The following is a 27,543-nucleotide window of genomic DNA, read 5'->3' as shown; positions in this document are numbered from 1 at the left end:
TTGGCAGGGAGACTGGGAGCAGGCTGCTGTCCAAGCTATAAACCACATCCCTGTTAAGTTTTTGCAAAAAGGGTAGGCCTGTTGTAACCACCTGTGTCTTCGAGATTTAAGACCTCTCTTGCGCTCCCCTGTGATCCTGTGATAGAGGAAGAAATCCATGCGTAGATTTTTTTCGTAACATGTTTTTTCATGAACTTTTGGAAGACAACTTGTCTGCATGGATTTCAAGATAAGCTTATCTTTAATTCTGTTTTCCATGGATTTGCTGAAGCACTTCCATGTGTATTTTTCTTGGTCCCTGTCCCAGGTTCCAGGCACAGAGCTCCTGAAACTTTTGTCTTTTCTGAATGGTTGTGCTAGGAGGATCTTTGGTTCTCCTGTTTGGTCTTTGATCCCAGTTCCTCACCTCTCAGAGTTGCCTGGGTGATACGAGAACTTTTGTCCTAATGAGGGGACTCTTGGTGGGCTCTTGGCACCCATGCCCCAACCTCCAGGAGGAAGAGAGAGCCCGGGGTTGAGCCTGTGTGATGAGGTGCCCATAGAAAATCACAGAGCTGCGGGGTTCGGGAGGATAGCACAGCCCAAGTCCACAGGGCAGGAAGGAGCTCTACTCCCAGTGCCCTTCCAGTCTTTGCCTGTGTGTTTCTTCCTCCTGACAATTCAAGTGTATTCTTTATCCTGTCCTTTATTTTTGTAACAAACCAGCAAATGTATCAAACCCAAAAGGGAGGTTGTGGTAACCTTGTATTTCTAAACAAGATGGGCAGAAAGTGTGGGTGACCTACTCCTTTTGATTGGCATCTGGAGTGAGGGAGGAGGGCCATCTCTTGGGACTGAGCCAACTTGTGCCTCCTAGGTAGATGGTGCGAGAACTGACCTCAATTACAGGAGACCCACACTTAGCGTCTGCCAGAGAAATGATGGGGGGGGGGCCACATATCTGTGACAGTTGTCACGGACTGAGTGTGAAGGAACACGCACAGGTTCTCTCTTGCCACTCTGCAGTTAATCTCCACCCCCCCACACACCCGTATTTAGCTCTCAGCTCCTGGCACCCACCCTTCTGCTCCTGTCACTGCAGATTCATTTGCACTTTCTAGAATTCCACATAAATGAAGTCATACAGACCATATTCTTCTGGTTATGGTGTTTTTCACAAAATTCACCCTTTTTGAGAATTAATAATTGTCATAGCTAATGCTAGTGTCTGCTATGTACCAGACAACGGTCTAAGAAACATGAGTGATTCATTTACTTTTCCTGTGAGTTATAAATGTTTGGTTCATTTCTCAGATGAGAAAAGTAAGGCACAGAGGATCAGAGGATAAGTAATTTGCTGAAAGATACTCATTTCCTTTTTTTTTTTTTTTTTTTTACGATTTACTTATTTGAAAGAGTTATACAGAGAGAGAAGGAGAGCAAATAGAAAGTTCTTTCATCCACTGGTTCACTCCCCAAATGACCACAACAGCCAGAGCTGTGCCAGTCGGAAGAGAAGCCAGGAGCTTCCTCTGAGTCTCCCACACGGGTGCAGGGGCCCAAGGACTTGAGCCATCTTCTACTGCTTTCGCAGGCCATAGCAGAGAGCTGGATCAGAAGTGGAGCAGCCAGGACGGGAACCAGCACCCATATGGGATGCTGGCACTGGAGGTGACAGCTTTACCCACTACGCCACAGCACCAGCCCCCTCATTTCCTTTTTAAAATAGAAAGCCTGAGACCTGGGAATTAAAATACTTCTTGGTATGACACCTCCCATGCAACATTGGTGCGAGAGAAGAATTTCTGGAAAGCCCAAGCCATTGATGACAAATAGTTCCTGAGTATTTCTTCAGGTTTTTTGACTCCGCTGGGTACTCTTTAACACTTGGGAACTTGTCCTGAGTCTGCCTGGCTATAGACTGAGGCCTAGCAGTGCATTTTGTGGGTGTTGAGCCATTGGGGGATCCACCAGCACTCCACGGGAGACGTGTTAAGCCTCAAGCAGTCGGGACCTTAGCTGACAACCCACTGTGCATTTGCAGGGACCCTGCGTGAAGCCAGTCACTGTGGTCTCCCACAGTCAGGCTCTGTCATCTGCAGAATCAGGGAGGTGCAGATTAGAGAGCTGGAGCATCCTGCTCTCATTTCTTTCCTCCATACTCAGAGGCCTTCCTCTGTGTGTCTCCTCCGTGGTTTCCCAGATGTCTGCCATTCAGCACATCGAGGGAGCAAAGAGTAAGGCTGAAAAGAAGGAAATGGAAGATTTAGGGGAGGGACAAGCGTTGGGTGCAGCACTCAGACACTGCTTGCGACGCCTGCATCCTGTATCAGATTCCCTGGGTCCAAGTCCCTGCTCTCCCTCCTGTCCAGCTTCCTGCTCATGCACCCCCTAGGAAGCAGCAGATATGACTCACATCACCCACGCGGAGACCCAGACTCAGTTCCTTCTTCCTGGCTTTGACTTGGCCCAGCCCTGGCTTTCGGCAGAAATTTGGGTAGTGAGTCATCAGATGGACAGTCTCTGTCTGTCTTTGTTTCTCTGCCTTTCAAATAAAAAATAAGGGGTGGGCACTGTGGCATAGGAGGTGAAGCCTCCACCTGCAGCTCTGGCATCCCATTTGGGTGCTGGTTCAAGTCCCATCTGCTCCACTTCAGATCCAGCTCCTTGCCAATGGCCTGGAAAAGCATTAGAAGAAGGTCCAAGTGCTTGGGCCCCTGTACCTGCTGGGTCTTAGCCCACCCGAACGAGGATGGACTGGGTCCGAAGAAAGGTAAGTGCGCCACTCGCCTGTTCCCCAGCCTCCCGATCCCGGAGACAATCAGACGCAGCGGGGAGTCTAGTCAAGCAAGCAAGAACTCCGTTTATTGGCACATGGCAAAGCCTTTTAAAGCACAAGACCACATGATTACTGGGGCAGGGCTTAAGGACCAACCAATTACTTAAAAGGTCATTTTACAGGGTGACTTTTTACAGGACCAGCCATATGTCTGTACACTCATCATCAGTTGTTACCTCCCCTGATGCCGCGTGGCCAATCAGCTTTGGTGGTAAACAGCTTTGGGCACCACCCACCTTACTTCCTTTGGGCGCCATCTTTGAATTGCCACGTGTGCCTAATTTCCCTTCAGCCACTATCTTTGAATTGCCTCCTGTGCCTAATTTCCCCACAGTACCCATGCAGGAGACCAAAAGAGGCTCCTGGCTCCTAGCTTCAGATCAGCCCATCTCCGGCTGTTGTGGTCACCTGGGGAGTGACCCAGCGGATGAAAGACTTCCTTTCTCTCTGTCTCTACCTCTCTGTCTGTAGCTCTGCCTCTCAAATAAATAAATGCATCTTTAAAAATAAATAAGCTATAAGGGAGGAAAGCATACTGTCTGTGGAGACTGAGTTTTCCATTTGCTTTTCCCAGCCAAGGTCAGTACAAGCAAACAGTATTCCCAGCAGCTGCTATGTGGGAACCTCTTTAAAAAGCCGATTCCCAGCAGTTACTGAGTACTGTGCCAGTCGTTAGCATTCATGACGCGGCCTCTCTGTGTGTTTGTGGAAACATCCACATTCCATTCATATTCCAATCTGGATTTCACTTTATGTTTAAACTTGGTTCCATCATACTTAGTTTACTAAAAAGGAACTTACTAATTAGATACCAACACTGTAAAAAATAAACTTTTAGGTTTGAATGCTAGAAATACTCTTTAAAGACTTCATTGGGTTGGCAGCCAGAAAATGACACTTTGCCTTCACTAGACTTGAGCACTATTTGCACAGCACTTCAGATAATTATTCTCTCTGCAATTCAGTTTTATAAGCTGCCAGAGTCCTTGAGATAACAGGGTGTTTGTTTTCGGTCTTTTATTTTTTATTTTTTCATTTATCTGCGTTCTCTCTGGACTCTTTTTTTTCTTTTTTCTTTTTTCTTTTTTCTTTTTTTTTTTTTTTTTTTGGACAGGCAGAGTGGACAGTGAGAGAGAGAGACAGAGAGAAAGGTCTTCCTTTTCCATTGGTTCACCCTCCAATGGCCGCTGCGGCCAGCACACTGCGTTGATCCAAAGCCAGGAGCCAGGTGCTTCTGCTGGTCTCCCACACGGGTGCAGGGCCCAAGCACTTGGGCCATCCTCCACTGCCTTCCCGGGCCACAGCAGAGAGCTGGACTGGAAGAGGAGCAACCCAGACAGAATCTGGTGCCCCAACCAGGACTAGAACCCGGGGTGCTGGCGCCACAAGCAGAGGATTAGGCTAGTGAGCCGCGGCGCCGACCTATCTAGATTCCTTATACTATAACATCTATAAGGTAAAAACCTGAGTTGGTATCTAGGAATTGTTTTTCATTTCTCTGGTTTTTTTTTAAAGATTTATTTATTTATTTGAAAGTCAGAGTTACACAGAGAGAAGGAAAGGCAGAGAGAGAGAGGTCTTCCATCCACTGGTTCACTCCCCAGTTGGCCGCAATGGCCGGAGCTGTGCCTTTCCAAAGCCAGGAGCCAGGAGCTTCCTCCAGGTCTCCCACATGGGTTCAGGGGCCCAAGGACTTGGGCCATCTTCCGCTGCTTTCCGAGGCCATAGCAGAGAACTGGATCGGAAGTGGAGCAGCGGGACTCAAACTGGCACCCGTAATGGATGCCTGCAATGCAGGCGGTGACTTTACCCGCTACGCCACAGCACTGGCCCCCATTTCTCTGTTTTGAAGATTCCTCAGTGATTCTGAGGTATAACCAGGCTTAGAATCTACAGGCCTAAAGCCACACAATTTTAGCAGGTATTTCATTTTAATATAATTTGCATAAACTAAAAAACCCTTTTCCGTGTACGGCTCCATGACCATGACAAACCCATACAAGGGTCTTCAAAAAGTTCATGGAAACTGTATTATGAGAAAACTATGTATAGATTCCAAAAATTTTTGTGCCACAATAAACATGTGTATTAATTCCATTTTCCACATAGTTTTTGAAGTACTCTCGTAGAGTGATGTAGCCACCACAGACCAGATAAAATCATAACAGTTCCAATACTGTCCCACATCCCTTTAAGTCTACACCTCCATCCACCCCCAGATCCTGGCAACAACTAAGCAGTTTTGTGTCCCTTTGGTATTGTCACCTTTTCCAGGATGTCACAGCTCGAATTATGTAACATGTAGCCTTTTGAATCTGGATTCCTCATTTAACATAACACATGAGAATGCTATCCCTCTTTTCTTGTTGAGTAATATTCCAGAGTTTATGTAGCCATTTACCAGCTGACATGTTCCATTTGGGGCCATTACAAATAAAAACACTTTGCATACAGGTTTTTGCGTGTACATAAGTTTCTGTTTCTCTTTGGTGAATACCTAGACATGGGATTGCTGGGTCGTGTGACAAGTGTGTGTTTAATGTTCTCAGGAACTGCCGTAGTTTCCATTCCCCCGGCACCATATGCGAGTTCCAGTGAGTCCACATCTTCACTAGCAGTGGTAATTGGTATTTCTTGTTTGAGCCAGTCTAACAGTTGTACGGCAGCATCTCCATGTAGTATGAATTTGCATTTCCCTCAGCGGCAAATGATGTTCAACAGCTTTTTGTGTGTTTACAGGCCAATTGGATTTCTTATTTGGAGAAGTTTCTATCTGAGCCTTTTGTTGATTTTTCATTTTCCTCGTTGTTACCAAGTTTTCAGAGTGCTTTCTGTGTATTCTGGATAGATGTCTTAGCATCTAATGTGATCTGCACATATTTTCTTCCAGTCTGTGGCTTGTCTTTTCTTTGTGTTCACGATGTCTTTCAAAGAGCAGGATGATTTTCTATTGTTGTTAGTGAGCCAGGCTTTTCATGTCATCTTATAAAAAGTATTTGCCTAAACCAGGATTACAAACATTTTCTCTCATGCTCTCTCTAGAATTTTTAGGTCTCTGCTCCAATTTGAATATGTTTTTGTATACGGCACAAGGTGTATTTCAAGGTCAGTTTTTTCCATAATTATCCAAACACTAATTATTGGAAAGGTATTCAGGAACAAATAAGTTGTTTATGTTCTATACCCTCATAAAGTACTTCGGGTTTCACAATATGTAGGAGTTTTTCCTGGACCAGCCAGTTTCCCGGCTGTCAAGACGCCAACTGTAGCATGTCCTGCAGTTCAGTCATGACGCGGTCTACAGTTAATACAGACCACAGCCTCATGCTCACTGTCAAACACCGATCGAAAGCAGTGGACCTCCAGGTTGCTCACACTTCTGTCCTAGCCAAATCAGGCTTAAAAACTTGTGACAGCTCATGTCACTCAAGAGAAACACATTTACCCGTCTATTATAAGGAATATAAGAACACATGCAGACGAAAAGGCACACAGGAAGAGATCACTTCCATCTGACACTGACTGCCTGGGGGTAGAGTCAGATCCCCCAGGTGGAGGGCTGAGCCCCCCGACTTTAGATACCAATCAGAGGAGTAGATCAGGGCAGATGTGTGGCACAGCTATGAATTCACTGCCTGGGGCACCCGCATCCCACATCTGAGTGCCTGGTTCAGTCCTGGCTACTCCGCTTTCAATACGGCATCCTGCTGCTGTGCACCCAGGGAGGCAGCAGGTGATGGCCCAAGTGTTTGGGTTCCTGTTACCCATGTGGGATGCCCCAGTTAGGTTCCAGGCTCCTGGATTCAGCCCGGCCCATCCCTGACTGTTGCAGACATTTAGGGAGTAAACCAGCAGATGGAAGATACATATTTTCTCTATGTCTCCCTCTTTCCCTCCCTTTAAAATAAAATGCAAATAACTTTTTTTTTTTTAAAGGAGTAGGTCACCCACAACTTCTGCCTGACTTGGCTACAAATTGAAGGTCACCATGACTCCCTTCTCAAGTTCAATTAATGTGCTAGAGCAGATGACAGAACTCAGAGTAACACTTAGATTTACCACTCTGGTGTATTAATAAATGGGATAAAGGATACAGGTGAAGAGACGTGTGGGCGCACCACCCTCCTGGATCCCCACATATTCAGCATCCAAAGCCCATCCCTGAGGGTTTTTATGGAAGCCTCCTCACTGGGACCCAAGTCTCTGCCGTTGTTTATCCACTCAACCCTCAGCCTCTTGGCCTCCCAGTAGGCAGAGTCCTGGTGGGGCTGAAAGTCCCACCACTAACCACGTGGTTGGTTCCCCTGTCCCTGAGCCTGAGCCCTCAGCCAGCTCATCAGCATCTGAAGAGGTGCTTACCACTTGATTTCTTCTTCCTTCCTAAAGGATGTTTTTGCTGGAAATAGAATACTGATTGGTAGCTCTGTTCTTTCAGCACTTGAGAAAATGTTGCTGATAAGCTACCCATCCTCGTCAGAGATGGTGTTTATCTCCTGGAGCGTTCAGGATTCTGTGTCCTTAGTTCCCAGTTGTTAGTGTGGATTTCTTTGTGCTTCCTTCCGTTTAGAGTCTGTTCTGCTTCTTGAATATTTAGATGTATGCCTTTTGCCAAATATGGGGAGTTTTCAGCCATTATTTCTTGGAATACTTTTCAGAGCTGGGGTGTTTAGACCATCTCCATCTAAGGTGGTTGTTGATACACTGGGGTATAAACCTGTCATCTGGCTGTTTGCTTCCCATTTGCCCCATCTAGCCTGTGGTCCTTTTTTCCTCTTTTTCTTTCACTCCCTTCTTTGGAATAACATGATGCCATTGTATCTCCTTTGTTGGCTTGGGAGCTAGTCATTTTTTTTTTTTAATCAGTTGTCTTAGAGTTTATGGCATGTACCTCCCACCATCACGGTCTACCTTTGAGTTATACAGTAACATCACTTCAAGATGGTGTAAGAACCTTATAACAGCATACCTTTTTTCCCCCTCTCCAAGCCTTTGTGCTGTTACATATTTCACTTCTACGTTGTTGAAATTTTTGTGTCAAATGATTCTATTTTAAACATACTGTGAAGCAAGGGGGAAAGTGTTTGTGTTTGTCCTCCTGTTTGCCATTTCCAGTGTCCCCCATTCCTCTGTGCAGATCCTGTTTGTTATCTGATATTATTTCCCTCCTGCCTGAAGGATTTTCTTTAACATTTCTTATATTGCACATCTCCTATAGATGATTTTTTTTTGCTTTTGTATATCTGAAAAAGTCTTTTTGAAAGACACTTTGTGTATAGAATTATTTTTTTAAAAAAAGATTCATTTGTTTTATTTGAAAGGCAGAATTACGAAGAGAGAGGGAGAGAGAGAGAGGTCTTCCATCCACTGGTTAACTCCCCAAATGGCCACAACAGCCCCAGCTGAGCTGATCTGAAGCCAGGAGCCAGGAGCTTCTTTCAGGTCTCCCACATGGGTGCAAGGGCCCAAGAACTTGGGCCATCTTCTACTGTATTCCCAGGTGCAATAGCAGGGAGCTGGATCAGAGCAGCTGGTACTCAAACCAATGCCCCTATGGGATGCTGGTGCTGCAGGCAGTGGCTTTACCCGCTATGCCACAGTGCCAGCCCCGGGTTATATAATTCTTGCAATGCTCTAAAGATATTGCTCCATTGTGGGAGTTTGGCTCAGCAGTTAAGACACTGCTTGAAACACCTACATCCCAAATCAGATTGCCTGGGTTCAAGTCCCACCTCCACTTCCAATCCAGTGTCCTGCTAATGCATACTGGCAAGCAGCAGGTGATGACTCAAGTACTTGGACCCCTGTTACCCATGTGGGAGGGCTTCTGGCTTTCAGCATGGTCCAGCCCCAGGTTTTGCACATTTGCGGAAAGTGAAATAGTAAGTAGAAAGTCTCTCTCCCTGCCTTGCTGCCTCCTTCCCTCCTTCTCTCTCTGCCTCTGCTTTTTAAATAACATGAAGATAGATAGATAGATAATATTTTTTAAAAAGAAACTGTTGCAGTGTCTTCTGGCTTGCATTGTTCCTGGCAAGAAGTCTATAATCATTTTTTTCCTTCTCTGCCTAACGTGTCTTTACCTCTGGATGCTTTTATGATTTTCTGCTTCTCATTAGCAGTGAACTGTTTGATCCTGATGCACCTGGCTTTAGTAGTGTTCATCATATTTTGGTTGTTTTAGAGTTTATTAAGCTTCTCAGATCTGTGAGTTTAGTTTTCATGAAATTTAAAAAAATATATCCATTTTTAATTTTTTGTCCCTTTAGCTCACCTCTCATTCTGGGAACTCCAGTTATACATATATTAACCTGCTTGAAGTTTTCCCTGAGCGCAATGATTCTGTTCTTTGTTCTTTGTTGTTGTTGTTTTTATTTTGTGGTTTTTAATCGTGTGTCTGAAGTTCATTAGTATTTTCTGCTGCTGTGTCTAATCTGATGTTAACACCATCCAGTATATATATATATATCTTCTTCAATCTCTGGTTCTGCTTGGGTCCTTTTATATTTTCCTCCAGAACCTAGTACATGTGAAACATAATTATAAACCTGTGTTACATCCTTGTCTACCAAGTGTCATTTGTATCATTTCCAAGTCTGTTACTATTGGGTTGTTTTTTTTTTTTTCCTCCTCATTCCAGGTCATAGTTCCCTGTTTCTTTGTGTGTCTGGTGATTTCTTATTGGAGACCAGACATTATGACTTTTATCTCGACGGGCTCTGGCTGTCTCAGTAATCTTGAAGGATTACTTGAGAAGCAGTCTGAGCTATTTGAGATTTGCCCCTAAGGTTTGTTAGCTGGGACCAGGGGGGCCTGCTGTAGCCTGACTTGCCCCCTGCTGATACAGGATACTTTGGGTGCCACACCCAGTACCGGGTGCCCTTTGAGGTTTTACCACTCCACCCTTCCCTTATTGTACCGCCAGCACTCAGCTGAAGGATCGGGCTCCTCTGCAGAGCGGGGAGCCCTCACTTGTTTGCTGGCTCTCTCTCCTGGCAGCCTCCTCTCAAGTGCTCTGCCCCACAGAGTCCAGCTTTGTGTGGGGACTGGAAACACTCTAGGCAGAAAGCTGAGGCTCTATGGGGCACTCCTCGTGGCGCCTCTCTCGGGAGCCACCATCCTGCACGGCCTGGATATGGCTGAGTGACGTCCGAATGATCGCTGTTTGGTGCTGTGTCCACCTTTTGTGTCCACCAGTTTAAGGCAGGAAGTTAAGTCTGTTCCTGTGCCTTTTTTGGCCACAAGTCCACGCAGTTTTTTTTAACATCACACTAATTCTCTAATTCTGTGTGAATTCAAGACCTTTTCTCTAATTCCCCCTCACTGTGGTAAGTAATCACTGCTTGCTCCTCACTGGCTGGGGAGAGTCTTTTTGTGGCATATTTTCCCACATAACTTGATGTGACCCACATATTTTCTAGTTCTCCTTCTGGTACCTTCTAATGTCATATATTTTGTGTAAAAATAGTTCTGTTGCACTTGCTTCCTTTTTATTAACATGCATTCGGCAAATAGTAGTGTATCCGCTAGGTTAATGGACAGTATTACAGTACTTTTGCAGATAATACAGGCTTAATATTAGATTTAACTAAGGAAATTAGCATTGCCATAACCCAAATTCTCAAGTTTGACTTTCTCAATCTCCTGCTTCCCCTTAATAGTAAAGCATCCAATTCTCTACCCAAAAGACAGCTTGCAGTGCCTTTATAATTAGTAAAATTAATTTTCAGAACCTAATCTTGGGGCAGGCATTTGGCCTGATGGTGAAGATGCTGGTTAGGACTCCAGCATCAGAGTGCCTGGATTCGTTTCCTGGCTCTGCTCTCAGTTCCAGCTTCCTGCTAATGCAGACCCTGGGAGGCAACAGTGTTGGCTCAAGTAGCTGGATCCCTGCCACTCATGTGGGAGACCTGGGTACAGTTTGCAGCTCCCGGTTTCAACTCAACCCAATCCTGCCATTGCGAGAATTTGCGGAGTAAACCAGTGGATGGGAACGTGCTCCCTCTCTCTCTCACTATCTCATTCTGTGTGTCTCTTTTTGCCTCTCAAATTAAAAAAAAAAAAAAAAGAAAAAGATTAAGAAAGAAAAAAGAAACTTATCTTGCTTAAATTATCAGTTTCAAAAAATCTCTAGGGCTGGCATTGTGGTGCAGTGGGGGTTAAGCCACTGCCTGCGACCTCCCATATCTGAGCACTTGTTCAAGTGCCTGCTGTTCTGCTTCCAGTCCAGCTCCGTGCTGATGTGCCTGGGGAAGCAGTATGAGATGGCCCAAGTGCTCGGGCCCCTGCCATCCATGTAGGAAACACAGGTGGTGTTCTAGGCTCCTGTCTCCTCCCGCCCTCCCCTTCTCTTCCCCAGTTCAAAAATAAATTTTAAACAATCCTCTGGTAATGGAATGCAGAATGAATTAAAAGCCATTCTTAAATGTGTAATTCTTACTTTTCAACTTCTTGGTTTCAGGTCATGGGTCTGTCTTGAACGTAAACGGTGAAGTTGAAATGGATGCTAGTATCATGGATGGAAAAGACCTGTCCACGGGAGCAGTGTCTGCAGTCCGCTGCATAGCAAATCCCGTTAAACTTGCACGGCTCGTTATGGAAAAGGTATCTGTGATGACAGCATTCTCCTCTAAGGGATGGTTACTGTCCTCCAGCCATAAAGGGGGCTGACGGGAGATCACTGCTGTCCTAAAACTGCAAACAGGAACAGAAACAGCGTTACCTGAGCTTCTCAAACCAGCCAAGGTTATGGCTGTTAACAAAGCAGCCTAACTAGGAATCGCTTGAACATGCATGTACTTTCTTTTTTTTTATTTATTTATTTGACAGGTAGAGTTACAGACGGTGAGAGAGAGAGACAGAGAGAAAGGTCTTCCTTCTGTTGGTTCACTCCCCAAATGGCCGCCACAGCCGGAGCTACGCTGATCTGAAGCCAGGAGCCAGGAGCTTCTTTCCTGGTCTCCCATGCGGGCGCAGGCACCCAAGCACTTGGGCCATCCTCCACTGCCTTCCCGGGCCACAGCAGGGAGCTGGACTGGAAGAGGAGCAACCGGGACTAGAACCCGGCGCCCATAGGGGATGCCAACGCCGCAGGCGGAGGATTAGCCTAGTGTGCCACCACGCCGGCCCCAGAACATGCATGTACTTTCTTCAGCCCCCTTTCACATGGCAGACCTGGATGGGGTCTTAGCCCCTAGCTTCAGTCTGGCCCAGCCCCCAGTGTCTGTCTGTCCTCTCTCTGTGTCTCTCTTTAACACTACTTTTCAAATAAATACATTTTTAAAAAATAAACAAAATGATAAATGAATCAAATTTCCACATTTAAGGTCGTATGTAACTTATATCCCCAAAGTAATAAAAAAATCAGTTTGGAGGGGTTTTTCTGAAAATGCAAAAACTCAGAGAGCCAGGCTCTTTTCCGCATTCAGAAAATGAAGGGAAATTGCATCTTTGAGTCTCTGCACCCACACAGATGGAATACTTGGAAAGATTCAAAATTTCTCAACACACCATAAACACTTGTCCTTTTCTCCCTGCTCAGACACCGCATTGCTTTCTGACTGACCAAGGTGCAGCCCAGTTTGCAGCAGAGATGGGGATTCCAGAGATTCCTGGAGAAAAGCTGGTCACAGAGAGGAACAAGAAACGCCTGGAAAAGGAGAAGCATGAGAAAGCTGCCCAGAAACCAGACTGTCAGAAGTAAGTCTCGCGTGTGCTCACGTTGCCAGGCCTGTGCAAGGGCGTGAGTCGGGCAGACACCTGATTTTGCGCATTCCTTAAATGATGGATGAACGGCTCTTTTGATTGTTAAATTTAATCTCACTTATTATTGCTGCAAGTAGTAGCTTAAACTAGGTTCCAGTTCCTTCTCTGACATGGAGAGTGATTAGCATCAGTGCATCAATGTTAGGGACGCTTCTGAAATTGACTGAACAGGTCCTCTGCGGTCAGGGATACGTAATGAACCTGCCGAAGCACTCTTCCACGGTGCAGAGAAGTCAGCACAACTCTTAAGAAGTCAGGTTATGTGTTCTAAATGACGGCTTTCTGTGTTACAGATTTCAGAATCCCCGATAAGAGCCTCTTGATCTAAGGGAAATTTTGAAAATAAAATTTGAATATGGTCTAAGGATGTGTAGTGGAATTCAACTTCACATACTTCTTAGTGAGGTAATATTTAACCAGACAGCCACCTAGGGAGCTTTCTCAGGATATGCATGTCTGGGCCTCTCTCACAGAGACTCAAATTGACCAGATCTGAGGAGGGAAATCCAGGCAGCTGTGATGTGAAAAAGTTTCCCAGGTGCACCTGCTGCGTCCCCCAGGTCAAGGGCTGTTTCACAAGGTTGGCTGCGTGGTGGTCGTGGGTGATAGCTATTGGTCTGTTGCCTAGAGTCACAGGGAGGGGGCTGCTTTATCCGTGGCCCATGTTCATTTTAAATGATATCATCCTGGTGCTCTCCAAAAACTGTTCCCACACAACCCCACCAGGCAATGCTGCTTTTGGATGTAAGCCAGGGGGCGCCTGCCCTGGGCCCTCATATGACAAATACACAAAATAGTTAATTTACTACAGAACACATGGGGTGTATGTGCAAGAATAGGACAGCACTGCTCAACAGAAGTATAACAAGAGCCCCTATCTAACTTAAACGTTTCTAGTAGCTGTATAAAAAAAAAACTAAAAAGAAATAAGTGAAATTGGCCAGCACCGCAGCTTACTAGGCTAATCCTCCGCCTTGCAGCGCCGGCACACCGGGTTCTAGTCCCGGTCAGGGCACCGGATTCTGTCCCGGTTGCCCCTCTTCCAGGCCAGCTCTCTGCTGTGGCCCGGGAGTGCAGTGGAGGATGGCCCAGGTGCTTGGGCCCTGCACCCCATGGGAGACCAGGATAAGTACCTGGCTCCTGCCATCGCATCAGCGCGGTGCGCCGGCTGCAGCAGCCATTGGAAGGTGAACCAACACCAAAGGAAGACCTTTCTCTCTGTCTCTCTCTCTCTCACTGTCCACTCTGCCTGTCAAAAAAAAAAAAAAAAAAAAGTAAAATTAATAATATATTTTGTTTAAACCCATATATCCGCAATATTATCATTTCAACATGCAATCAATATAATAAATTATTAATCAGATATCTTGGACCCTTGTTTCATACTAAATCTCTAAAATATGACATGTGTTTTCCGCTTCTGGTACATCACAGTATGGACTAGGCACACACAGCTCCTGGCTACTCAGAGACCACCTATAGCTGGCAGCTGCTGGAGTGACCACCCAGGTCCAGACAGCCCTGCATGAAGGACCAGCTATTTATGTGGACAAGCAATATCAGAATTGTGAATAGTTTGTTTTGTTAAAAAAATTTAAATATTTAGCTGATTTCAAAAATATAAGATTTTTCAACTTTAATTTTTCTTAAAATATTCATTATAATTCATATCTTGTCTTTCATAGAAAATCCTGTATATTTTACAAAAAACTAACTTCAAAAATTATATTTGCAAATTGCTTTTTCCAGTTTATTAGATTTGTTTTTTGTGAAAATATATTTTGATTTTGTATACTTAGGATATAATTGTTTTATTTTTTAATTACTAGATTTTTGAAAATGAACGTAGATCAAGATTTTGATAGACAAAAAGGTACCAAAGCAGAGCTCACCAAAAAAAAAAAAAAAAAACCTGAAAGAAAAAAAAATCTTTAAAGAAGCAGTCTTTGAAAACAGTAAAAATAAGCAGTATTCTTCCAAGATGGCCAACATCAAATGCAGACAGGACATTACAAATTCTTTGTTATGTGAAGATATAATTACTGGTCAAAATAATGAAAATTAGTAAGAAAGTTATTATTCTCACCAAATCCACAACCTGAACTGCTCAGTTGAAATCCCTGGGACTTCATGACTTTTACTAAAGGAAGATTGAACTGCTGACCACAAAGAGTCACACACAGAAGAGCTCACAACCTCAGATAACTGACAGCCAGCGTCAGAAAGAGACAACAGAAAACCTGCACATCCTGTTCTTGAAAGAATACTATGAGGTGTCCAATATTTAGCCATGCCTAATGATTTTTTATGACACCATCAATATAGTGTTTACAAAAAACAATGGAAATTTTCTAGGTTTATAATGATTCAGAATTTTGTAAAATGCCAGGCAGATGATTTAGGATTTAAAAAAAAATGCAGTGAATCACTACCTAGGATGGAGAATTAAAGTAGGTGATTAATTTAATGGATAGTAAAATGAGAAGTTAAATCATGTAAAATGTCTTAAATAAAGTAATGGGATATGCCTTTTGACGCAGCAATTAAGTCACCCACTTCCCATATTGGAGTGCCTGGGTTCAAATCCTGCCACCACTTCTGATACAGCTTGATCCTAATGCATACCCCGGGAGGCAGCAGGTGATTGGCTGCAATGGCCGGAACTAGGCCAGTCTGATGCCAGGAACCAGGAGCTTCTTCCACGTCTCCCACATGGGTGCAGGGGCCCAAGGACTTGGGCCATCTTCTTCTGCTTTCCCAGGCCACAGCAGAGAGCTGGATCGGAAGTGGAGCAGCAGGGATTCAAACTGGCACCCATTTGGGATGCCAGCACTTCAGTCCATGGCATTAACCTGCTGTGCCACAGCACCGACCCCAATAAATAAATCTTTTTTAAAAATCTAAATTGAGGGTCCAGCACTGTGGCATGGCTGGTGAAGCCGCTGCCTGCAGTGCTGGCATCCCATCTGGACACGAGTTCGAGTCCCAGCTGTTCCACTTCCAATCCAGCTCTCTGCCGTGCCTGGGAGAGCAGTGGGAGATGGCCCAAGTCCTTGGGCCCCTGCACCTATGTGGGAGACCCCAAGGAAGCTCCTGGCTTCGAATTGGCACAGCTCCAGCCGTTGTGACCACTTGAGGAGTGAACTAGCAGGTGGAGGACCTCTCTCTCTCCCTCTCCTCCTCTCTGTGTAACCCTGACCTTCAAATAAATGAATAAATCTATTTAAAAAATCTAAATCAAGCTATTTCATCTTTAAAAAGATTTTTCATCTTTAAGAAGTATTTAAAGTGGGGGCCAGCATTGTGACATAACTGGTTAAACTGCCACCTGCGATGCCAGTATCCCATGGGGGAAATGGTTCAAGTCCTGGCTGCTCCATTTCCAATCCAGCTTCCTGCTAATGTGCCTGAAAAAGCAGCAGAGGATGGCCCAAGTCCTTGGGCTCCTGCACCCACATGGGAGACCCAAAGGAAACTCCTGGTTCCTGGCTTTGCCCGGGCTCAGCCCCAGCCGTTGTGGCCATTTGGGGAGTGAACCAGCAGATGGATGAGCTCTCTGTATCTCCATTTCTCTGCAATTCTGATTTTGAAATCTTTTTTAAAAAAAAGTTTTTAGGGCTGGCGCCGTGGCTCAATAGGCTAATCCTCCACCTGCAGCGCCAGCACCCCGGGTTCTAGTCCCGGTCAGGGCGCCGGATTCTGTCCCGGTTGCCCCTCTTCCAGGCCAGCTCTCTGCTGTGGCCCGGGATTGCAGTGGAGGATGGCCCAAGTCCTTGGGCCCTGCACCCCATGGGAGACCAGGAGGAAGCACCTGGCTCCTGGCTTCGGATTAGCATGGTGCGCCGGCCACAGCGGCCATTGGGGGGTGAACCAACGGAAAAGGAAGACCTTTCTCTCTGTCTCTCTCACTATCCACTCTGCCTGTCAAAGAAAAGAAAAAGGTTTTAGAGAGACAAAACCAAACTGCATGAGAAATATACTATGAAACATGGAAAAAAAATATTTGCCAGACTTGAAGAAGAGTCACATACAAATAATCCCCAAACCAAATTCTGTAGATAGTATCATTTGAAGAGAAATTTGAATAAAATGCAGCTATTTTATTTTCTTTATAATGTATCAACATTAGAATTTAAATGAAGAACTTTTTTGTACTACTTAAAAGTGATGAAAATCAGGGCCAACGTTGTAGCACAGCCGTTAAGCCACTACTTGGAACGCCAGCATCCCACAGTCAAGCAACAGCTGGAGTCCAGGTTGTTCTGCTTCCCCCTGCTTGGGAGAGCAGTGGAAAATGGCCCAAGTACCAGGGCCCCTGCAGCCAGAATCTGGTCTCCTGGCTTCAGCCTAGCCCAGACTTGTCTGTTACTGCCATTTAGGGAGAGAAGCAGCAGGTGGAAGTTCTCTTATCTCTCTTTCCTTCTCTCTTTATGCCTGTCAAATAAATATTTTTTAAAAGAAGACAATGACTATAATAACCAATTGTGATTATACGCTAAGCTATATTGTTTGATAATGTATCATATATAAATCCATATAGTATTTGAGTGTGGTAATACAAAAATCAGGATTCAGTTCCAAATCAGAATATTACTTGAAGAGCTTTACTGATAATTACAGTTGCTGCTGGCACAGGCAGAGTGAGACTTTTCCACATTAAATCAATTTAACACTTGCTAAGACCTACTTGGACTCTAGACAAGGTGTCTTGGCATTTTATCAATAAAATTTATATTGTGTTGGGAATGTTGACTATAAAAACATGGTCACTGCCCCTGAAATGAAGACAAGCAACGTTGACTTCATAGGAAGCATGCCCAATAATGTATGGATTGTACATGTGTATTTAGTCTTTTTTTTTTTCTTTTTTCTTTTTTTTTTTTTTTTTTTTTTTTTGCTCACTTGCCATCACCAGCTGGTCAGTTCGTAGTCCGGGTGTGCGCAATTACTAAGTTAAGTCATCATTGGAAGTTTTTCAGTCATATGACAACATAGCTTTGCAATACGTGTTTTTCCAGATAAAACAGTGTGAAGGTTCCTAAGAAATTAAAAATAGAACCGTGTGGCCCAGCTGTTCCTGTTCTGGGCACAGACCCAAAGGAAGTGAAAACACTACTTGTAAAGACGTCTGCACTCCCACATTTAGTGCAGCCTCATTCACAGCAGTCAGAACGTGTTATCACCTGAAGTGCCCGTCAGCCAACGATGACTACGGAAAGTGGTGTCCATACGCAGTGGCAGATGGGTCAGGCTTTAAAAAGGAGACCTGCCTGTCACCAGCACCGTGCACGAGCCTAGAAGACACTGTGCTAAGTGAGGTCAGCCAAACCCACTTAAAAATGTGGAATCAAAAAAACAGTTGACTATACAGAAACAGAATAGAATGGTATTTGTGGGGGCTGGTGCAGGGCACTTTGGAGAAATGAGAATGAAGGTCAAAGGGTACAAAGTTGCAGTTAGGTCAGAGGAGTAAGTTTGGAGGTCTGTGCTCTGTGAGGATTATAGTTAATATCATTGTAGATGGAGATTTCTGAGAGGATTCTGGGTATATTCAAATAAAGAAAACTATGGTGGCCGGCGCCATGGCTCACTAGGTTAATCCTCCGCCTGCGCCGCCAGCATCCCATATGGGCACTGGTTCTAGTCCCGGTTGCTCCTCTTCTAGTCCAGCTCTCTGCTGTGGCCCGGGAAGGCATTGGAGGATGGCCCAAGTGCTTGGGCGCCTGCTCCTGCATGAGAGACCAGGAAGAAGCACCCGGCTCCTGGCTTCAGATCGGCGTAGCTCTGGCCGTAGTGGCCATTTGAGGGGTGAACTGATGGAAGGAAGACCTTTCTCTCTATCTCTCTCTCTCACTGCCTAACTCTATCTGTTAAAAAAAAAAAATTTTTTTTGAAAGATTGATGTTATTCTGGTTAACTGTAATAATCACTTTACTATGTGTGTGTGTATCAAAAAGTGTTGTATACCTTGAATATAGCCAAAAAAAAATAGATACATACAGATGATCCCCAACTTACGATGGTTCAACTTAGGGTTTCTTTACAATGGCACCAAAGCAACAGGCATTCAATCAGAATAGTAATTCAGACTTTGAATTTTGATCTTTTCCCAGGCTGGCAATGTGGGGTCTCATACTGTCCTCGCACTGGGCAGTGGCAGCGAGCTGCAGCTGTCAGTCAGCCACACAGTCGTGAGGGCAACAGTGGACACTTCACAGTGTTGCCAAACTGTGATGGCCTGTAGCTGAGATGGAGGCCTGGAATCTCGACTTACAGTTTCATATTTTTTTTTTTATTTGACAGATAGAGTTAGACAGTGAGAGAGAGAGACAAAGAGAAAGGTCTTCCTTTCATTGGTTCACCCCTCAAATGGCCGCTGCGGTCCGAGCTACGCCGATCCGAAGCCAGGAGCCGGGTGCCTCTTCCTGGTCTCTCATGCGGGAGCAGGCACCCAAGCACTTGGGCCATCCTCCAATGCCTTCCTGGGCCACAGCAGAGAGCTGGACTGGAAGAGGAGCAACCGGGACTAGAACCAGTGCCCATATGGGATGCTGGCGGCGCAGGTGGAGGATTAACCTAATGAGCCACAGCGCCGGCCCCACAGTTTCATATTTTCAACAATGGGTTTGTTGGAACATAATCCCATTTCTTTGTAAGTCTAGCATCTATGTGCTACAAAGATTTTCAAGATAAATTTGCCACGGTAAAAAGGTAGATTTTTATATCCTAAATATGGGCCCCCTGTTGTGTTTGTATTCTTGCCCTGGCCCTTGGCAGATGCTGGGGTGGGCAGATACTTCCCTCCTGTGAAGTGCACATTGTCTGTGGTTAGCTGTTCCCTGGCTATTAATGAGCGCTTTACATTTGTTCTGTGTTGTTAAAAAAAAAACCTCCCAAATCTGTCTTCTTTTGCTTTTATTTTCTTTATGGTATTTTTGCCTTAGAAAATATTATATATATATATATGTATAGATAGATAGATATAGATATAGATAGATAGATATAGATACAGATAGAGATATCTTCTCTCACAGCCTGTGAGACTGGAACCTCAGAAAGTATCCTCCCTGCAGTCGGCTAGGTTTTCTGGAAGGATTTGTTTAGTGTTTAGTGTTTAGGTCTAAGCCACCTGGAATTTGTTTTTGTGATGTAGACGATAGGAGTCCCATCTTCTTGCCTTCCAGGGGGTTTCTTCCAAGCTCTATGAATGCCAGACCCTTCTGTCTCTCCATGTGATTGCCTGACCCCAAGCTCGTGTCCCAAATGGAATTGTTTTGTTTTGCTACTCCACCACGCACACACGCACACACGCACACACCAGCAAGGAAACCAAGTCCCTCTTCTAATAACCATCCACCTTTCAGTCGTTGGTTCTCACGTCCCTCAGCTGCTGAGAGCTTTTCATGATTCTCTCCCACTCAGCCCACCTACAAATTCTGTCAGCTCCACCTTCAAACTGTGCCAGCTCCAGCCCACTTCTCACCCTCCCACGGCCAACACTTCCTCAAGCCTCCTTTGCTGTTTCTCCTCTTGTCTCCCTGTTAACCCCACCCCACAGCCAGAGGAATTCTTTGGAGATGAACTCTGTAGGAGTATAGCGTCCATACGGAAGCACACAAATCATATGCACTTCTGGGTGACTTTTTATGGAATAAACGCAGCCATGTAATCAGCGCCCGGATTTACAAAGAAGACGACGCTGCGGTCAGAAGCTTCCTCATCCCTCCTTGCATTTGCTTGCCTGGCTGCTTCTTTTTTTTTTTAAGATTTATTTATTTTATTTGATAGTCACAGTTACTCAGAGAGAGAGGTCTTCCATCCGCTGGTTCACTCCCCAGATTGCTACAACACCTAGAGCTGCACCTATCCAAAGCCAGGAGCCAGGAGCTTCTTCCGTGTCTCCCACACGGGTGCAGGGTTCCAAGGACTTGGGCCATCTTCTGCTGTTTTCCCAGGCCATAGCAGAGACCTGGATCGGAAGAGGAGCAGCCCGGACTCGTACTGGTGCCTATATGGGATGCCGGCACTGCAGGCAGCGGCCCCACCCGCTACACCACAGCGCTGGCCCCAATTGCCTGACGTCTACTCCATGGAAGATGTTTCTTACCTTTATTTAAATGGGATCACAGAGTGCCCTCCTTCGGCCCGCCCTCCCCCAGCGCTCTGAGACTTGTGTGTCTGTTGCGGTGGTTGGTTCCTGTCACAGCAGCGTGCTCCACTTCATGAAGGTACCACAGTTTAAATACTCCGCCTTTGGCGGACACGTATGTGTTCAGCCTGAGTGGTGACAGCCAGTGCTGCTGTGAATGTTTCTGTCCACTTTTGGTGAACACGATCATGTTTGTGATGGACAGGCACACGGGGAGCTGTGGAGTGTACATTCCTTCAGTGTCCGTAGGTAGTGCCAAATGGTTTTCCAAGGAAACCATAGCAACATCGGCTCTGAGCAGGCCTGCATGGAATCCCTGCACGCCCTTGCCAACCGTTGACATTATGTCTTTTTTTCTTGGTGTAGGCATTGTCACAGGTGGGTTTAGTGGTAAGAATGTTTTCTTTTTAAAACTTAGACTGTGAGGCAGGCGCTGTGGTGTAGTAGGCTAAGCCTCTGCCTGCGGTGCTGGCATCCCATATGGGCTCCAGTTTGTCAGTTCGTGTCCCAGCTGCTCCTCTTCTGCTATGACCTGGGAAAGCAATGGAAGATGACCCAAGCACTTGGGCCCCTGCACCCATGTGGGAGATGTGGAAGAAGCTCCTGGCTCCTGGCATTAGAATGGCCCAGCTCTGGCCATTGCAACCAATTGGGGAGTGAACCAGCAGATGGAAGACTTTTCACTCTGTCTCTTCCCTATATCTGTAACTCTACTTCTCAAATAAATAAATAAAATATTTATTTAAAAAAAAAACTTATAGACTGTGAAACCTTTTGGCTCAAACGCCTCAGTCACCTCCCATCTCAATCAGAATTAAAGCCTTAACAAAAAAATAAATAAATAAGTAAAGCCTTTACACTGGCCTCAGAGTAGGGTGACCAGATGATTTAGTGTTCAAACTGGAGCTTGCCTGGGAGCGAAAGGGACGCTGTTAATAACTGCCCTGGGATGACAGGCACAGATTTGGGCAGTCCTGTGTAACCACTCGCCACAGCCTTCCTCATCCGGTCCCGGGCTGCTCCTCTAATCTTGCCCCTACCACTCTCTTCATTTTATTCTCTCCAACCACCATGGCCTCCTTGAAATCCCATGAATATGGAAAGCATGCTTCTGTGTCTGGAACGCTTTTCCCCGGCGGTCAGCATGGCCTGCCCCTCACTTCCTTCAGGGGAGCCCTGTGTGAAGACAGCATCTCCCTGTCCCTGCCCCACCCGCCCTCAACCCCGTGCCCCTGGGTCCCTGGGTTCTTCCCCCGCGTTTCCATCACCACCTGAGTTCTTTCTGCTCTGGTACTCCCGCCCTCTGCCCCAAAGGCAAGCTGCACGGGAGGAGGGACTCTCTGCCTTTGGTTTACTGCTGGGTCCCAGCACACAAATACAGTGTACACGGTAGAATCTCCATGGCGGGTGTATGGTGCGGGTGTATGATTTCTTCAACTTTTTAATATATGAGAATTTTTAATGAAATATGGGGGGAACATTAACTTACGTGATGTTCGTGTGAAATAGGTACTCAAGGTGGGCTACCTGCAAGGCAGCATCGGGGACACCTGGAAGGGACAGGCACTCGGCCCATCTCCCCCACCCCTGCCCCCCGTCTACCAACTCAGGTCTCCCTTTTTCTTGGTGGCAACTTCAGAATCTCTGGGGAACCCAGAGGTCCAAGGGATTCTTATGCACATCAAAGTTTGAGAGACCCTCTGTTTTGTCCCCACTTTCTAAGTGAGGACAGTGAGACATAGAGACTAAAACTTGACTGAGGTCACACAGCCGGAAAAGGGTACTGAACTCGTACATCTGGCTGGAATGGCGGGACCGAAGAGCATCCCACTGGCCTTCATGTGTAACGGGAAAATTTCAGTGGCCTTAGGTCTCATTGCAAGCTGTGGGAGCGTTTCTCATCATCAAGCTGTTGCTTATTTCTGTTTATTTTTGGCAGAAACTTGGGAACCGTGGGTGCTGTTGCCTTGGACTGCAAAGGAAACGTAGCCTATGCCACCTCCACAGGAGGCACCATCAATAAGCTGGTCGGCCGGGTCGGGGACTCGCCGTGCGTAGGTAGGACCGTGGGCGGCTTCCGCCTTGCTCTCTCCTTCCTTCTCAGAGGTTTCTGCTCGTTGTCCGCTCTCTGCCCCTCTCGCCCCCTCTCTTTCTTCACCTCCCTTCTCTGATGCGGCCACTTCTGTTGGGGTTGGGAGGGAGTTGTACAGGGAACTGTCATGAGGGCATCTGCGTCAGGTGCCCACACCACCTGTCCTAGCTGGCATGCCTTTTGGAGCACTGCTTCGGGAGGGAAATGGAGATGGGGAATGCTAAAGCAGCCCCCAAATCACCCAGCGGTGCCTCTGTCTCCTGTGCGGCCCCAGGCACTGCAGCTGCAGGCTGAGTTGTACATGAAACCCTAGCTCAGGTACAGGCCCAAAGCAGCAGTCTTAGAAGGCCGAGAATTAAAGTGTGCAGCAAGTGACACGCGTCCACAGCAGTACTGGAGAGGAGCACAGAAGCATGGTCTCTCCCCAGACAGCTGCCTGGCAGAGAGAGGTGGCTGTGCAGACCTCCAGGCTCTTAGGGGAATTCTCGCGAGCACATGCAGACACCTGGAGTTTTAAGAAACAGTTGAAATGTGCCATCTGCCCAAAAGAGCAGCTTCTACGTTTGGTGGGGAACCAGCCCTCCCCTCCCTCTCCAGGGTATTGCTGTCGTCTTTAGGGACAATCTGCACCCCTGATGATTCTCCACTGTGTCACGAACTCAGAGGAGACACTTGAAGCGGCTTTGAAGAGAAGCCTGCCTGATAGCTTTGTTGCCTCCAGAGATATGCAATAGTCTTTGTGTTTTCCCTTAACGAAATTTCCAGCCAAATAGGCCTGATCAGTAGTACAGCTTCCATCCATCTGGGTTCAGACAAGGACTCAGCCCCAGCCCAGGGTCCAATCCTAGAAACTAATTTTGGACCTGTTGAGTTTCCGTGGCAAAGTCTTGAAAGAGAAAAAAGCATGACCTGAATTCTCAGACGTCCTCGTCTTGGGCTCTGTCTGGCCTTTCTGGTGAACCCTCCTCCCCAGGGCGTGCTCCAGCTGGCACGGGGGACCCTGCATGGACATTCAGGAGGGATGATACCAGGCACACAACACCTTCCCCTCTGGCAGGGCAGCTGTCACCCTGAGAACGGATACCGGGATCCTGCTCCCCGTGCCAGGACCTCTCAGAGTCACCCTGGCCTTTCGTGGCCCTAGACCAACTGAAAACAGACTTGGGCCGGATATCAGGGCCTCTTGTCCCACCGGCCAGTTTGTCCCACAGCGACGTTTATAAAAAAAAAGGAAAAACTTTCTCCCATACCGTAGTTCACCTTCCTACCCATTTTCAGATCTGTACAGAACCAGTAAGGGGTTTGAGAGCCCTGGGGACCTTTGACATTCAACATAACAACTCCACTCCTGATCCATCCCCATGTCCAATATCAATACAAAAGGCAAATGTCAGTCATGGGGAGGGTCAGGTGGACGCTCCCAAGGCTTCAGGTGTGTGTGAACAGGGACAGGAATGCTGGAGAGAAGGCTGTCAGGTTGCCTAATCCCAGACCAGAATAAGACAGACACCAAAATAGTATGAACTCCAGCCCCTGTTTCATGGATAGCCCTGAACAGTTCCCTCGGTCCAGCTAAGTTCCCTCTAAATCACTGGGCAGTATGCGTGGATGTTAGGTTTGGGGGTACCAGTTATGCCAGAAGTATTTGAGTGCAGTGGTCTTCTTGGGGATCTGTCCAGGCCATCATGGTCTTCTCCCTTTGTGGGGGGTGGGAGGTCTTGCTCCACTGAGAGATGGGGGAAGGCTGGGCCGTGGGGCAGAGGAGGAACCATCCTGGGGTGACTGTTCTGTGGAGGGTCAAGCCTGCCTTGCCCGAGGCTCCACGGCCTGGACTCTGGGGTATTCACAAGCACCAGTGGGTCGCAGCTGCTCCTCTGTACTTGACCTTAGCACTCGGGGATTTAATGTGCGTGTAGCACGAGACTGGTAACGCTGCTGCTACTACTCAGAACCAGTCACTTTTTTTGAGCAGGATCTGGAGGTTACGCTGACAACAGCATCGGAGCCGTCTCAACCACAGGGCACGGGGAAAGCATCCTGAAGGTGAACCTGGCCAGACTCACCCTCTTCCACGTAGAACAAGGTGCGTGGAGCAGAAGCGCTGTGTCATAGCAGTTGCGGTTCCGGCATCCCATATGGGCGCCAGTTTGAGTCTGGCTCTCCATCTCCAGTCCAGCGCCCTGCTAATGCACCTGGGAAAGCAGCAGAGGATGGCCCAAGTGCTTGGGCCCCTGCCCCACATGGGAGACTCAGAAGAAGCTCCTGGCTTATCTCATGGCTGCAGATCAGCCCAGCTCCAGCCATTGAGGCCATTTAAGGAATGAACCAGCAGATAGTTTATTTTTTTTTATTTGACAAGTAGAGTTATAGACAGTGAGAGAGAGACAGAGAGAAAGGTCTTCCTTCCATTGGTTCACTCCCCAGATGGCCACTACGGCCGGCACTGTGCCGATCCGAATCCAGGAGCCGGGTGCTTCTTCCTGGTCTCCCATGTGGGTGCAGGGGCCCAAGCACTTGGGCCATCTTCCACCGCCCTCCCTGGCCACAGCAGAGAGCTGGACTGGAAGTGGAGCAACTGGGACTAGAACCGGCACCCATATGGGATGCCAGTGCCACAGGCAGAGGATTAACCAAGTGAGCCATGGCGCCGACCCCCAGCAGATGGTTTATAATAAATGCACTAATTTATTTGAAAAGCAGGATTATGAGGTAGGGGGTGGGGGAGAGAGACAGATTTTCCACCTGCTAGTTCATTTCCCAGTTGGCTGTGATGGCCTGGGCTGGGCCAGGCCAAAGCCAGGAGCCTAGAACACCATCTGGGACCCCCTCTTGGGTGGTTCCGCTGCTTTCCCAGGCGCCTTAGCCAGGAGCTGGATCGGATGCAGAGGCTTAACTCAGCCCCCACTCTTGCTTGTTTGCTGCTGGTGTTTCTTCCAAGATGCTGGCACTTTATTTTGACTCTGCTTCCCGTGTTCCCGTGTGTCAGGATCTGGAACAGGAAAGCAGTTAGAATACTGTCAGGGTCCACCTCCCAGGAGGAGGGGCACTGAGCCTGGGCTGGGAGGGAAGGCGCTGTGCTTAGGCTGCCCAGCACGGTCTGGGTGGGGAGGTGGGCATCCTCCTGAGCACCCAAGTAGAAATCTGCACCAAAACTCTCTGACCCTAACCCTAACCCTAACCCTAACCCATTCACTTGGGTTTTGCATACTGCAAATGATTTTCCCACGAGATCCCTTTGAGTAACATGCGTGATTTTTTTGAACCTTTCCTTGGTTTCAGGAAAGACATTAGAAGAAGCCGCTGACCTGTCGCTGGGTTATATGAAGTCAAGGCTCAAAGGTTTGGGTGGCCTCATCGTAGTCAGCAAAACGGGAGACTGGGTAGCCAAGTGGACATCTGCCTCCATGCCCTGGGCAGCCGCCAAGGATGGCCAGCTGCACTTTGGAATTGATCTTGACGACACCAAGGTCACAGAGCTGCCCTAAGTCTCCGGAAAGTGGAAAATCGTCTTGCTTTGCGTGCTGGCTTGGACGGATATCCTGGTGTGAAGGCTTAGCTTAACCAATTAGATCTAGAAATGGAAAAATGATGCCGTCTGTCGATGGTTTTGTTGTGTTGATCAGCAAGTATCTGATTGTCTGGTTGAGGGGAGGGTTCCAAAGTGATGAGAGAAATGCCCACGTTGAGAGCAGAGTGAGCCCCGGGAAGGCGACAAACTCTCGGGCGCCCTCCTCCGGCACAATCCCCGTTGTGTCAGGTGAGGAAGGGCTGCCTCAGGGGAATCGGGAGCCCCACAGCCTGCAGAAGCCTTGGGCTGCACCTGCAGGGAGGGAGTTGTGGGAAGGCTGTTGGAGCGAGAGGCAGGAGCAGCAGCAGAAGAGATCGCAAGGGACATCCAGGAGAACTCAGAGTGTTGCCGACTTCCTTTTAGTCGCAGGAACCTCCAGGGAAAGAAGGAGAGTCCTTTAAGCAGGGTGTCACTCATCTCTGAGGGAGAAAATGAATTTCCTGGGGGAGTTCAGCTCTCTCTGACTCGATGTGTAGACATGTGACCAGATGTGTCAGAGGCCCCTCTGGTAATCCGCGGCTCCCTCACCTGGAGATGAAGGGTCATGGTAGAGACCGTGCAGTCCCTTGCGGTCCGAGGGCTTCTTGGGTTCCCAGGTGAGCCCCTCCCCTCCACCTGCCAGTCCTCTGGGCCTCACCTAGTGAACAGCAGGGCTCACGACCCCTCCAGCAGCAAGGAGCAGGCTCTGATATAGAGATGAGCCGCGACCTAGCAAGCATCTGTCCTGTCCCGGCCATCGGAACACCCCCTCCAGGCCTGGGTGCTCGCCGCACCCCGAAACGTCCTTGGTGGACTGGAGAGCCCTCCAGTAACCTCTCATTTCACTGGGAATGGTGTTTCTGCTGTGACATGTCTACCTTCTCTCTGGAAAGAAACCGCTTACCGTTAAATTCCATGTGCCACTAATAAAATGTATTTTGAAAGAATAACAGTGTGGACAGGAGTACTATTGACAAAGACCCAAACATAGACAGGCCCTCCTTGGTCTTGGTTCAGACAAGGGGACCAGATAAAGAGTGCTCTTGAGATAAGGGTGAGAGGCCAGCATATGGCTCAGTGGGTTAAGCCAGTGGCATCCTGTATCAGAGCGCAGGTTTGCGGTCTGGCTGCACCACTTCCAATTCAGCTCCCTACTAATGCACCTGGGAAAGAAGCAG

The 27,543-nt window shown here is 47.2% G+C and overlaps 1 protein-coding gene across 4 annotated transcripts in view; it reads left to right on the top strand.

Moving 5' to 3' along the window:
- Positions 1-27,312, top strand: part of ASRGL1 (asparaginase and isoaspartyl peptidase 1) — a 28,467-nt gene extending 1,155 nt beyond the window's left edge. For 2 of the 4 annotated variants that reach the window (XM_008274392.5, XM_002721046.6), the window contains exons 3-7: positions 11,274-11,416; positions 12,354-12,511; positions 22,666-22,784; positions 24,791-24,901; positions 26,098-27,312. In XM_008274392.5, the coding sequence (XP_008272614.1) occupies positions 11,274-11,416; positions 12,354-12,511; positions 22,666-22,784; positions 24,791-24,901; positions 26,098-26,303 (737 nt within the window). In that variant the 3' untranslated portion in view covers positions 26,304-27,312. Of the gene's footprint in view, positions 1-2,636; positions 2,753-11,273; positions 11,417-12,353; positions 12,512-22,665; positions 22,785-24,790; positions 24,902-26,097 lie in introns of all 4 variants that reach the window. The other 2 variants (XM_089326419.1, XM_089326426.1) reach the window with 2 other exon arrangements.
- Positions 27,313-27,543: the final 231 nt, after the last annotated feature.

The sequence above is a fragment of the Oryctolagus cuniculus genome, chromosome 1 (genome assembly GCF_051225735.1).
Source record: "Oryctolagus cuniculus isolate XC-2025 breed Fujian yellow rabbit chromosome 1, ASM5122573v1, whole genome shotgun sequence".
Classification (NCBI taxonomy): Eukaryota; Metazoa; Chordata; class Mammalia; order Lagomorpha; family Leporidae; genus Oryctolagus; species Oryctolagus cuniculus.
This window is presented reverse-complemented; position numbering and strand designations above follow the sequence as displayed.